This window comes from Triturus cristatus, chromosome 9 (genome assembly GCF_964204655.1).
Source record: "Triturus cristatus chromosome 9, aTriCri1.1, whole genome shotgun sequence".
In the NCBI taxonomy this organism is placed as follows: domain Eukaryota; kingdom Metazoa; phylum Chordata; class Amphibia; order Caudata; family Salamandridae; genus Triturus; species Triturus cristatus.
Genome location: NC_140592.1, coordinates 925036204 through 925049901, shown reverse-complemented (window position 1 = coordinate 925049901; position 13698 = coordinate 925036204). Strand labels below are relative to the sequence as shown.

The 13698-nt window shown below is 42.4% G+C and overlaps 1 protein-coding gene across 1 annotated transcript in view; it reads right to left on the bottom strand.

Annotated features, from left to right (window-relative positions):
* ASB2 (ankyrin repeat and SOCS box containing 2) overlaps nucleotides 1-13698 on the bottom strand; it is a 274707-nt gene that overhangs the window by 137924 nt on the left and 123085 nt on the right. Inside the window, exon 4 of the mRNA XM_085626478.1 lies at nucleotides 6569-6735. Coding sequence (XP_085482604.1) covers nucleotides 6569-6735 — 167 coding nt within the window. The remainder of the gene's footprint in view (nucleotides 1-6568; nucleotides 6736-13698) is intronic.

The following is a 13698-nucleotide window of genomic DNA, read 5'->3' as shown; positions in this document are numbered from 1 at the left end:
TCCCCTGGGTGTCTAGTTTTCAAAAATGTATAGGTTTGCTAGGTTTCCCTAGGTGCCGGCAGGGCTAGGGTACAAAATCTACAGCTAGTCACTTTGCCAAAAAAAGGGTCATTTTTCACTCCAAAACCACGTTGCGTTTTGCGCCGTTTCCTGTCGCGGGCACTAGGCCGACCCGCACAAGTGAGGTACCATTTTTCTCGTAGGACTTTGGGGAACGCGGGGTGGGTGGAAATTTGTGGATCCACGCAGATTCCAGAACTTTCCATCACAGAAATGTGGGGAAAATGTGTTTTTTTTGTCAATTTTTTACGTTTGCAAGGGATTCTGGGTAACAGACCATGGTGGGAGGCAGTCAAGTCACCCCATCCTGGATTCCCCTGGGTGTCTAGTTTTCAAAAATGTATAGGTTTGCTAGGTTTCCCTAGGTGCCGGCAGGGCTAGGGTACAAAATCTACAGCTAGTCACTTTGCCAAAAAAAGGGTCATTTTTCACTCCAAAACCACGTTGCGTTTTGCGCCGTTTCCTGTCACGGGCACTAGGCCGACCCGCACAAGTGAGGTACCATTTTTCTCGTAGGACTTTGGGGAACGCGGGGTGGGTGGAAATTTGTGGATCCACGCAGATTCCAGAACTTTCCATCACAGAAATGTGGGGAAAATTTGTTTTTTTTGTCAATTTTTTACGTTTGCAATGGATTCTGGGTAACAGACCATGGTGGGAGGCAGTCAAGTCACCCCATCCTGGATTCCCCTGGGTGTCTAGTTTTCAGAAATGTATAGGTTTGCTAGGTTTCCCTAGGTGCCGGCAGGGCTAGGGTACAAAATCTACAGCTAGTCACTTTGCCAAAAAAAGGGTCATTTTTCACTCCAAAACCACGTTGCGTTTTGCGCCGTTTCCTGTCGCGGGCACTAGGCCGACCCGCACAAGTGAGGTACCATTTTTCTCGTAGGACTTTGGGGAACGCGGGGTGGGTGGAAATTTGTGGATCCACGCAGATTCCAGAACTTTCCATCACAGAAATGTGGGGAAAATGTGTTTTTTTTGTCAATTTTTTACGTTTGCAAGGGATTCTGGGTAACAGACCATGGTGGGAGGCAGTCAAGTCACCCCATCCTGGATTCCCCTGGGTGTCTAGTTTTCAAAAATGTATAGGTTTGCTAGGTTTCCCTAGGTGCCGCCAGGGCTAGGGTACAAAATCTACAGCTAGTCACTTTTCCAAAAAAAGGGTCATTTTTCACTCCAAAACCACGTTGCGTTTTGCGCCGTTTCCTGTCGCGGGCACTAGGCCGACCCGCACAAGTGAGGTACCATTTTTCTCGTAGGACTTTGGGGAACGCGGGGTGGGTGGAAATTTGTGGATCCACGCAGATTCCAGAACTTTCCATCACAGAAATGTGGGGAAAATGTGTTTTTTTTGTCAATTTTTTACGTTTGCAAGGGATTCTGGGTAACAGACCATGGTGGGAGGCAGTCAAGTCACCCCATCCTGGATTCCCCTGGGTGTCTAGTTTTCAAAAATGTATAGGTTTTCTAGGTTTCCCTAGGTGCCGGCAGGGCTAGGGTTCAAAAACTACAGCTAGACTCTTTGCAAAAAAAGTGTAAATTTTCAGTGTGAAAATGTGGTGTGTTCACCTTAGGTTTTGAGCCAGTTCCTGTCGTGGGCACTATGCCTACCCACACAAGTGAGGTACCATTTTTCTCGGGAGACTTAGGGTAGTTCAAATTTGTAAAGCAACTGTTATTACCTATTGATTTTTGATGCATTTCTCCCTTCCAAATGAAAGACATTGTGTAAAAAAAAAGTCATTTTGAAAAATGACCAATAATTGTCATGCAAATATGAGTATTCCCAATTTCGAAAATGTGCAAATATGCACTGTTTCTGAACTCTGTAATATGTTCCCATTTCAGAAATACATAGGTGACTTTCATACCGATTTTTCCAAGTATACATTTTCCCACAATAATTGCTATATACCCGGACCAAAAAAAAAAAACATTACAAAATGCTGCTCATTTTTCTACTCTGGGTTCGTTGGGCTCTTGGTGAACCTACAAGTCCTATATGTCCCCACAACCAGGAAGGTCTACCGGATGTAACGGTACATTGCTTTCAAAGAGATGTCATAATTCGAAGAAGTTACAGGTAAAAACGTTGACTCAAGAGGCTGCTTTTTTCAACAAATTTTTAATTTTTCCTATATTTGCCTGTAAATTTCTATAAAGAAACCTTGATAGATCTACGCAAATGACCCCTTGCTGAATTCAGAATTTTGTCTACTTTTCAAAAATGTATAGCTTTCCAGGATCCATTATTGTTTTGTTACCCTTTTCTACCGTTAACTGGAAGGAGGTTGAAAGCACAAAAAATAGCAAAAATAGGGTATGTCCCAGAAAAATGCCAAAACTGTGTAAAAAATGTTGGTTTTCTAACAAAAGTCTGTCATTCCCTAAAAGCTGGAGAAATTGTGATTTCAGCCCCACAAACCCTTTTTTGATACCATTTGCAGAGAAAAACCCAGAAGCTTTCATTTGCAGCCCGTTTTTCACATTTTTCACAAAAAAAAAAAAAATTGCTGTATTTTGACTAATTTCTGGGAACCCTCTAGGAGAATCCACAAACCCTGGGTACCTTTAGAATCCCCAAGATGTTGGAAGAAAAGGACGCAAATTTGGCGTGGATACCTAATGTGGTCAAAAAGTTACAGGGGCCTAAGCGCGCACTACCTCAAATAGCCCAAAAAGGGCTTAGCACAGGAGGGGAAAAGGCCTAGCAGCGAAGGGGTTAATATATTAGAATCATCAGTGGAATGCATCATGGGGCTTGTATTGAAAGTGACTGTCACGTGATTTTTAAGTTAAAAGGCGCGCACGTAAGCACTGTGCATTTGTGATCAAGGCAGTGATATCGCCGAAACGCGTAAGGAAAAGGAGATGCCGTTGCGCAGCCATGCCTGTGAAGAAATGTGCTTACTCCCGTATTGGGCCTCAATGTTTCTTTGATGGAGTGTTAATGGATGGGCTGCTCCGTGCCCATTGTTTCGAGGCCGCCCTGCATATATATATATATGATCATTGATGGGACGCACTGCTGGCAAACTATACGTGGAAGAGTTTTTGATATTCCTTACCCATTTCTCTAACCTTTCACGGTTTAGTTAACAAATTGAAATATTTAACTATTTTACAACGTTCACGGTGCCTAGAGACATGTTCTAAATAGAACGCTATATAAATAACATAGTTGTCGCGTATATTCTGTACGTGGAGGGGGTGGAGTTAACATGCACATTCCTAAAGGGATAATAACTATGCGATAAGAAAGTATTTTTAGCAGCACACTGGTTATAGACCAAGAAGCCGTGAGTGTGTGTGGGAGGGTTGACAGAGAGCGCGAAGGAGGATATTTTAAAAATATTTTTACAAAACCTTTTGTGAAGAGAACAGTGTATCCCAGATGAGGTGGGAATAAACATTGTAAATATCTTAAAAATATGTCCGGGTCTTATACCGTTAATTAATACTACTGAAACACGTGGCTCAAGACAGTTTAGCGAGCAGCTCAGCAACGATAGGCAGGAAAGGTGCGCTTGAACCAACTTGGCAATATTGATAAATTCAGTATTTCTTTGAGTTGACAATCAATGAGCTGGGTCACCCGTCTGCTGCCGTGACACTGGAGGTCAAATAACCTGGCTGTCTTGGTGCTCCTATACAGCGTTCCACAAACCGAGGGGTCTCCGAAGTTCAAACCGCCAGTACCTTGGGGATGGCGACATATGTTCCAGAGTCGAGCAGCTGTTTCCAGCCCTCTCTTTCCAGAGAAGGACAAACTAGTGTGTGGCAGGCTGAGGGTGCGTGAGGCCAGAGAACACTCGTGAAAGAGTAGACTGGCGCAATAAAGCACCTGCTTACGTCATACGCTCTTGACAGTGACGTGAGTGGGGACGCAGAGGTAAGCAAATAGAAATTCTATACATGAATAAAGCCGCTGAGTCATCATACTCTATGCAGTGATAAAATGTGCGAGTATTTCCTCAACCCCAGAGTTCTCGACACGAGGATTACCGGTTACTCTGGGTGAAGGAAAATCAGTCTCATTAGGAGATGGACCCTGAAAGCCCACTAAGAAATGAGAGAGGAATCGGTATTTGCAAGTCCAATTTCCCAAGTAATTCCTAATTTTTGGCTGGGTTTTCACCCGGAGTTATCAGCCAAATTCTCCGGGTGAATGTAAACAGATGTGAGGTGAACCCTAGGATCTCATACTGCTTGGAACTGCTGATACCATCCGGATCGGTATTAAGAGGCCAGACATCATGACGACCCAGGGCGAAGGAAAGTGCTTCAGAGGAGTGGTATTTGCTCTTAGATGCTGACTTTTACCATAATCATGCCCAAGTTTTATATACATGGAATTGCAGCGTGTTAAACCGCCCCCAGACACTAGAAAAACTACTGAGAACAGGCAGAAAGGAAAAGGTGACCTTATAAAATGAACTCAAGTTTTCACTAGAGCGTCCGTGGGATATCAGATTCTATCACTTTCTGAAAAGAATGAGTTCTGTATTTTCACCCCCACAAAAAATGAATAGACCCTTCTGTGGGAACTAGATATTTAGCTCTGCTTCGTAGGTCAAACCCCATGCCAGTTAGCTTTTGCTTGCATTTTAGCTGCCAAATGGGCTACCAGTAAAACATTTGAGATTTCCTCTTCAGGTTTTGCCGTGTTTATCCTATAAAATCATACCTTACATCTGAAAAGCTATTCTCAAGCTACATATCACTGGTAAGGAGACTATTGAAGTAGCTGCTTAAAGGGCATCTAGAGAGACCCAGTGTGTGCCTGAACAGATTTATGCTCTTCCAACTTCTGCATGCTTGTTCCAGTAATTGGAATTATGTTGGTGTTGAAGGAGCTAAGAAAGCAGTCCATGCCCACTTCTATGCACATGTCCAGTTGTTCCACTAACACCTATGTTGAGGATATTTCTAAAGGTCAACCAAATATTTTAGCAGTTAAGGGGTGTGAGGACAAGGGGCATGATTGCCAAATACACCAAAGATTATAAATGTGAGCTTTCATGCACATATGCACCTACGCATAGTAAAAATTTACTTTATAGCTTATGGAAATTTATGTTTTTCTTAACTTTCCTGCTATCTCCAACCCTACTTGTGTGGAATATCTGCGCATAAAAAAATACACATCTATAAGATCAGGAATTTTATAGGTGTCATTATATTTTTTTCCTTTATGTAGAAGCAATTTTCCATGTGAAGCCTTCCTTACCCCCACGCTAACTGTAAAAAGGGTGTGTTTCCGAGCACAGTTGCTGCTGGAAGAAGGCCATGATTTTTTGGCCATATCCAGCAATAACTCTGAAAGCAGCACACTTGGCAATAATAGTCAGAGAAGATATTTCATTTGCAACCATATTCAAAGATGTGCTCAAGGGTATCAATTTACAGATGTCCACGTTCCAAAATTTCCTCCCACACCTAAAACCAGATCATGATGTAGAAGTGGAAGAGAATCCTGATATTGGTGCATTGGACTAATGCAATATAATCTAGACCAGTCTCCCCCAAAAAGTCACTGATAGACTGCGAGAAGCACCAAACTAGACAGTCAATAAGTGCCTAAGCCTAGGAAAACACAAACAAGTGAAACCCGGCTTGCGGGCAACTCCAAAGCCACTAGTGAAGGCGAGGATCAAATAAAGCACCATGCAGAGGGTCTAAAGAAGTTAATATTTTAGCCAGACCAGAAACTGACATTCTACTGCATACCATCAGGGAATCTATGACTAGTGCAGATAAAACCTATCCAACAACCAGTTTTCAAAGGATAGCATCAAAAAAATACAGACCACAGGATCCCAGACCCTAGAGTCTCGAACGGTCGTAATCCAAATCTGATAGGAGAAACAATCTGTCTGTCAGAAGATGTCTGATTCTGAATTTGCTCATACCAGCAATCAACCAAGGGCCCAAAGGTGAGTTATTAGAGACCGAAGAATGTTAGAAAGGGGGAATCAAGCCTTACATCCTTCTATCACCTGCAGTTTTGACTTTTGGCAACCAAACCCCTAAAAATGACCAGAAGATGACATGTCGTAGTATAAAATAATTTATAGTTTCTCTACAGACCCAGTCATTTTAAATATTCAGTTATTGTGTAATGCCATACTTCATAATGATTAGACTGTGAAAGAGTGGTATTAAAAAATATTGCCTTAAAAGAGTAGCACGGGGTATTCTAGTAAGCACTGATCTCTTGATGGATTGATAAATATAATCGGGTCTCCTGGAAGTATTGCTGGCTATCACTGGGAAAAAGTCTTTGGAGAGGAGTTGAAGTTGGAATGTTCCCTACTACTTTTGTCTCAGTATTTCATGCATTATTCCCATTACAAGAACCCTTCAAGAGATCCCTTTCCCACTCACAGGGACCACCATGTATGGATGTGGTGAACGGGAGTCCTTATCCTAAATGCCTTATACCCTGCTCCTCGCATATATCAAATACATTACCAGCAGCTTTGACAGTGTTGTGTTTACTAACCTTTTAGCAGCAATTTCAGACATCCCAGCTGGCCGTAATAGGCAGCCTCATGCATTGGTAGCCAGCCATCAATGTTGGCCTCAGAAAGATTTCGTCCAGACTGGATTATGCTGGTTAACGCCTGCTCATCCCCATTCTTGATTGCAATAATAAGAGGGTCCTTCTCCCTGGAACAGCCAACAGAAATGATGTTTCAGAAACGTTTTAAAAAAACAAAAGGGACTGTACTCTTTACAGATAAGCGCATGCATTTTCTAATATAAAGTCAATACAGCAAAACTTAAAAGTACATGTCCAGCTTTTTAAATACCTTTTATCCTGCCCTCTTGGCTGTTTAGGGGTGACTTGCATGTATTATAAAGGTTTAGGCCTGGCAAAAAGGTTTATTTCCCAGGTGGGAATGGCAATTTAAAACCCACATGGGTTGCAATGGCAGGCCTGAGACATGTTCAAAAGGGCTACCTATGTGAGTGGCCCAATGAGTGCTGCTGGCCCACTACTAGTGTTTAGTCTACAGGCCCTTGGTACATGTAGTACCACTTTACTAGTGGCTTACAAGTAAATTAAATGTGCCTATTGGATGTGAGCCTGTGTTACCATATTTAAAGCAGAGAGCACAAGCACTTTACATTTCATTAACAGTAGTAAAGTGTGCAGAGTCCTAAAGTCAGCGAAAATGAAGTAAGCAAAAACAGGAGCCTTGAAAGCAAAATGTTGGGGGTTAACACGCCAAAGATGTCAGGTCCAATACCAAGGAATCGCTGAGCACTTCAATATACAAATACTGCACACATAACATATAGATTCAGAATCAATCTCATAATCTGTGTGCAGTCGTTTAAATAGTTTCTAGTGCTGGAAACATATTTCAGTCTTTTTTTTTTAAACAAAATGATTGTCACTTTTTTCTGGGTGTTCCCTTGTATGGGCAACTTTATCTCCTTAAAGTGCATTTCACACGTTTTTAGGAGAGGAATCTAACTGTATATCCTGGAGCTTTTGAGAATTTGACTGGAAACCGTCTGTCCCATGTAGCTGTTAGCAACTTTGCATCCTTCTTTCTGTACTGCATAAACTATATTTAAGAATATTTTGCCCTGTGTGTTACTGCTGCTCATATGCTGTTGCCTCATCTTTGGAAGCATGCTGGTGCATTTATGTATGCATAAGAAGAGTGTTGGATGATGTGGTATAAATGCACAGTGAAAGGCATGTTTGCATAATTAATGAAGAGGTGCTCCATTCATGTGACAGAGAGTTTGTGGAAGCATGACACAGAAGATACATGTAAAGGAAATGGTTTAGGTAGGGCTCTAGGCTGGGAGCCCTAGCATGGTGTGCGGCAGTGAAGTGGAGGCTGGTACCATGTGCGCCCATGAATGCAAAGGTGGGGTACATATAACCACACTTAATTTTTTAGAGGGCCAACAATTTGCTGTGAGGTTTCTCCATCAAGCTTGATGTGCCACTAAGTTCATGAGGTGTGAAGGAATAGCAGCTCTGAAATTTTGTTTTGTGAATAGGCAGCATTGCTGTGGAAAACCTTTGCGTATGTGTAGATGATGTGTGTGAGAGCCAGAAAAATGCCCTGATATGGCACAACAAGAAACGAGAGGAGCCAAGAGAAGGGGGGAGAAAATTAGTCTCGTAGTCCTAGGTAAAGCAGAAAATGTGGAAGTAGAGACCAGTTTCTTGTACTGGTAATGCCCACTCTGCCAACGTTTTGTAGCAGCAGGTCATTCAGCCAAGTTTCTTACTGATGTCCATTGGGTGACAATGGTCTAATACCGGTTGTAGTGGTCTGGTATTGGACAGGTTTGTTTCTCTGATGCTCGTCATATTGAGTACTTCTGAGGTATGAAACACAGAAACGTCTTAACAGCTTTACAAAATGTCAGATAAGTAGTCAAATTTCAGATGGGGACATAAAGGGATTTCCATAGTCTTATTGCCTTGGAGAATGTTTCGTTTTCAGGATGAGATTTGTCATATTTTGGATTTTTATAACTGACATGAGTCTTTTATCAGAGAATGCACTCAAGGTTATAGGTGCGTCATTCTGGGGGATAAAAGGTCTCATTCCATTTAGTGTAAAAGAGTAATACAGAAGGCCTTGACAGAGATTGTCCATGCAATAAGGGGACTAGTGTAGGGTGTGGAGGGTTAGGTTGATGTAGCAGCGAGGCAGGAGACACAAGTCGTGCTGCACTGTTCTGTATCTGGTAATGGGGAGCCCAGGGTCAGAGGGCATTGTCATACTAAAGAGACACAACAACAATGGTCGTTTGAGGTTGGTAAGAGAAAACAAAAAAGTTCAAGAGTCTCCTACTTGTTCTAAGTTGATAAGAATAGGTACTAACAGCCATGTTGGTTTGGGATCCAAGTTTGAGATTAGAGGCCATGAGGTCTCCAAAGCTCTACAAAGAACTTGCAGCACCAAGCTTTGGGTGCCATGTGGGGCAATGATCACCAGGTCACGAATTCTTATTTGCTGGCATGTAGTTTTAGATGATTTCCTTACATCCAGTTACGGGTGGCGTCAAGACATGGTTAGACTGGCATACGGGGCAAGCTGACAGTGCCAGAAGAGCTTGTCTTAACAGGCCACTGAGTGGGGCGATTTTTGCTGGTATTTGTGCCTGTTTTATGGCCTTGTGGGTTGGTTTGTAATTTTGATTTCCCTGATATGTCCACAGATATTCCCTGCAGCAAGCACAAATGCATGCAGAATTCTAAACCTCCCAAAATGTCTAAACAGCATGTCTTTACAACTTCCAAACTGCCACGAATTGCAAACGTGGGCCACTTTTTTAGCTATCTGATTTGCGGATGTATGACGTTACAACGCACACTTTTACAACGCATGCACTTACAACGCATTTTTTACAACGCATAATCCATTACAACGCATGACATTACAACGCATGACACTACAACGCATTTTAAAAAAATACCTTTACAACGCATTTCCATTACAACGCATACTACCTTTACAACGCATACCATTACAACGCATAATATTAAATTACATTTAAGGTAAGTATTAGATAGTATAGGGGTAAAAGTTACTTTTCTAACTCCAGGGGGTGCAACAGTAGGGTAAGTGTTGGATAGTATAGGGGTAAAAATTACTATTCTAACTCCAGGGGGTGCAACAGTGGGGTAAGTGTTGGATAGTATAGGGGTAAAAATTACTATTCTAACTCCAGGGGGTGCAACAGTAGGGTAAGTGTTGGATAGTATAGGGGTAAAAATTACTATTCTAACTCCAGGGGGTGCAACAGTAGGGTAAGTGTTGGATAGTATAGGGGTAAAAATTACTATTCTAACTCCAGGGGGTGCAACAGTAGGGTAAGTGTTGGATAGTATAGGGGTAAAAATTACTATTCTAACTCCAGGGGGTGCAACAGTAGGGTAAGTGTTGGATAGTATAGGGGTAAAAATTACTATTCTAACTCCAGGGGGTGCAACAGTAGGGTAAGTGTTGGATAGTATAGGGGTAAAAATTACTATTCTAACTCCAGGGGGTGCAACAGTAGGGTAAGTGTTGGATAGTATAGGGGTAAAAATTACTATTCTAACTCCAGGGGGTGCATCAGTAGGGTAAGTGTTGGATAGTATAGGGGTAAAAATTACTATTCTAACTCCAGGGGGTGCAACAGTAGGGTAAGGGTTGGATAGTGTAGTGTAATATTATGCGTTGTAATGGTATGCGTTGTAATGGTAGTATGCGTTGTAATGGAATGCGTTGTAAAGGTAGTTTTTAAAAATGCGTTGTAGTGTCATGCGTTGTAATGTCATGCGTTGTAATGGATTATGCGTTGTAAAAAATGCGTTGTAAAGGTAGTGCGTTGTAAAAGTTGCGTTGTAAAGGTTGTTCCCCCTGATTTGCTAATGTAGACCACTTTTACTTTTTTCTCTGTACCTGTTTTTGCCCAAGTCCAAACCTGTGGCAAGGCAGGATCTGGGCACAGAGCATTCACCATCCGGCCTTGGGTCAAGATTCAAGAGATTCTGAAGTTCCTGAAGTGGTCACATTTCTTCAGACCGTAGATGAGACAAGCCATTGTATTTAAGATGCCCTTCAAGTGTGACAAAATGGAATTGGAGATGCTGCTGTGCAGACCGTTGCCTTCATCCAGGTAGGAGGGAACCGATCTATATCCCGTTCATCAAAAGTTGGTCTTGGGGAGAAAAAGTTTCACTGTTTCAGTAGCAGAGCTGGTGCAACGCAGTAGTTGTTTTGTTAGAGATATGATTCTTTACGTAGAGGTCTATGTCAAGGGAGAATCCAAGTGGATTTGCATTTGCTGTCAGCCGAGAGTAAAGCCGTTGAGGTTCGTGTTTGCCAGCCAGGCTTGATTCAAAGCTTGTTTGGTGCTGTTGGTGAAAAGGAGAAATCCTGCTTTCTTCAAGTAAGTTTTAGGTAGTTGCTTACCATCCAGCAGCCGCGGCTATGCAGGTAAGAGTGGTGGGGCCGTGTGGAGTGGGATTTCGACGGATGACTACGAGGGAACATTTAAATAAATAATTAATTTTTCCTTGTCTTCGTCTGTTGAAATCCCCCCCCCCGCCGCCACCCCACCTGGCCCCACCGCTCTCACCTGCAAGGGCCGTGGCTGCCAGCCAGTTCTGAATCAACTGTGAACAGGTATAGGGGAATAATTACCTAGAAGAACCAGGAGCAGTGAAGAATTTCAAGAAGGGTTTGGGTGCTGGCGGACACCATGGGTTGATACTTGGGCTGAATGAATTTTCAGTATATTTTTAACCAGCTTTGGATGCAATGGTGAGACAGACTTCTGCTCTACATGGAAAATGGAGCCACTTTGCCCCTTGTCGTTCAGGGCTCCTACATCGAAAGCCTTTTCTGAGACTTAGCAATTCCTACTACATGTCATCTGCCACGCGGTGACATCCGGCTCTGTGATCATGGTTCACTGCTGCCTGAGCGAAGGGCTGGAGGGCTGAGCTTCCATCCATCAATGCCATAATTGACAAAGATTGCGAACAGTAAGTGGCAGGGAGAGCTGGAGTGTCTCCACTTAAAGCCCTGGCACAGCCTGATAACCTTCTTCAGACGCAACCATCTGACAACGAATCTGCAGAAGACTCATTAAGAGGCTTCCAATTTAATTAATGTTCCTCGGTACTGACAAGCAGCATGTTCACCTTCAGTGGTCTCATTCATGCAGTTGCTTAGATGGGCTTCGGTTGCATTGTGTGGGTATCAATTCTATAAGAATATTAGCACTAATATGGCCACCATTTTTAAAATTGTAAGAGAGAAACAAGTGGATTTTGCTGTCGCTCACACTTCAAAGCACCTCCGGTTTCGCAAACCAGCTTAACTTGCCAACATTGGGAAGAAAAAGAATCGATTTTTGACAAAACGAAACAGCCGCTAAATTGAAAATTAGATTCATTCGAAACACCTGCCCTCAAATGTTCATTGTGCGAAACTGGTGTATAGAACAAGGTTCACAAAGAGGCATTCAGCCCACAGGCTAGACATCTGTATAAGGGAGATTTAGGACTACTGCCTAACTCACAGGTTGAGGTGAGGAGGCCTCTCAGCTGAGAGAGACGTACCCTGGCCATGGTACCTGTGACATGCCTAGCGTAGGCCTCTCTCACCTGACCCTTCAAGACAGAATATTCCACATAGCAGAAAGTCTGCAAGCCTTGGGTCAGAATTTTTTAATACATTTTACAAATATTATTTGTTTCTTTTTTCTTCAAATAGGAAATCTTTTTGATATCCACAGACTTCTCCTCCACCATATGGATTGCAAAACAAATGTTACTGTTAAGGAACTGTCCTACACTAACTTCACCACTTATGTCTGTGTCATCTAAGAGTGAGTTTAGAAGTGCAGGGAAGTCAAGGAAGATGTCCTCATTCTCCTAACAAGAGTGTGGAAATTAACCCTTGCATCCAGTCAGTAATATTCATATTTCAGATCACCTAAACATTCGGACTCTTTGGGTGTTCAAGTGCACCTCCCACTCACCTGACTCTCCCCTTCCCTGAGTGTCACTTCCAACTGCTGAAATAACCTGCATGCAAGATATAATTCCCACACTCTTACTTGACATCTCAAAAACTACACAATCCGTGCATTTGTGCACCAGGATAGGATTTTAAATGCAGAGTGTCCTTCTCTCTTAGAGCGGAAAAAGTTTTGTGCAACAGCTGGCAGAGTTTTGGCATCGAAATTAGCATATCATTCCTCGTGAATGTTTGGCATATCTGTGAAGCAGATAACAGACGGAAAATCTGTGCTATACGTAGGGCATATGTAGGGACGTACATTTTTTCGCATATGCATTGAAAATGAAGTGCCCCTATAGGCATCTGTCTGGGTTAGCATGCGATAAGGAGAGGCAAAATCGTGTCATCCAATAAAAGTGCTTTTTTATGAGCTTGATTGCCAGTGTGTCTGTTTCTCAAAAACGTATAACAATAAATCACTGAAGGATGCTATTTAGACGTGTATATGTGTCTCGAAAACATCTTTGGAATGTTTTTTTCATTTTGAGATCTAAGATCAATTATTCCTCAAAATGTGAAAAATATATATTTGATTTACAGTAGTTGAAAACGGTATTGGATTCACTGGTGTGTTATGGTGTGCCTGAGTGAGTGTGCACGTGCTTGAGAGTGGACGTTTCATGGAGCACACTTGGGCGGTTCATCCAGGGCAACAAAAGGTCAGGTCTGTAGCAAGATGACTCTTTTTGCCAGTTATTACCATGAAGTACTCTGCCCCAGAGATAACCAGCCTCACTCTTAACCAGCCCTAAATGCACATCTCATTCTTGCTCCGCGGGGGATCTGTCACACTTCTCTTCATACACTTGAGCATTAAAAAGCAATTAGGAAAGCAAGGGTTTAGAAGGAAGGAATGCGAGGAACATTGCCCTGGGTAGTAAAGGAATGAAGGGAGAGGACACAAGAAACAGTACGATTATTAAAAAAAAATAACAAAGTTAACACGGACAACCAATAAGGAAAGTTTTTATAAAGGAAGGGAGAGAAAAAAAAGACAGAGATGAAGGACGGGATAGTATTATGAGGAATGAAAATACAAAGTAAGATAAGAGGAAGTAAAGTACGATATAATGAA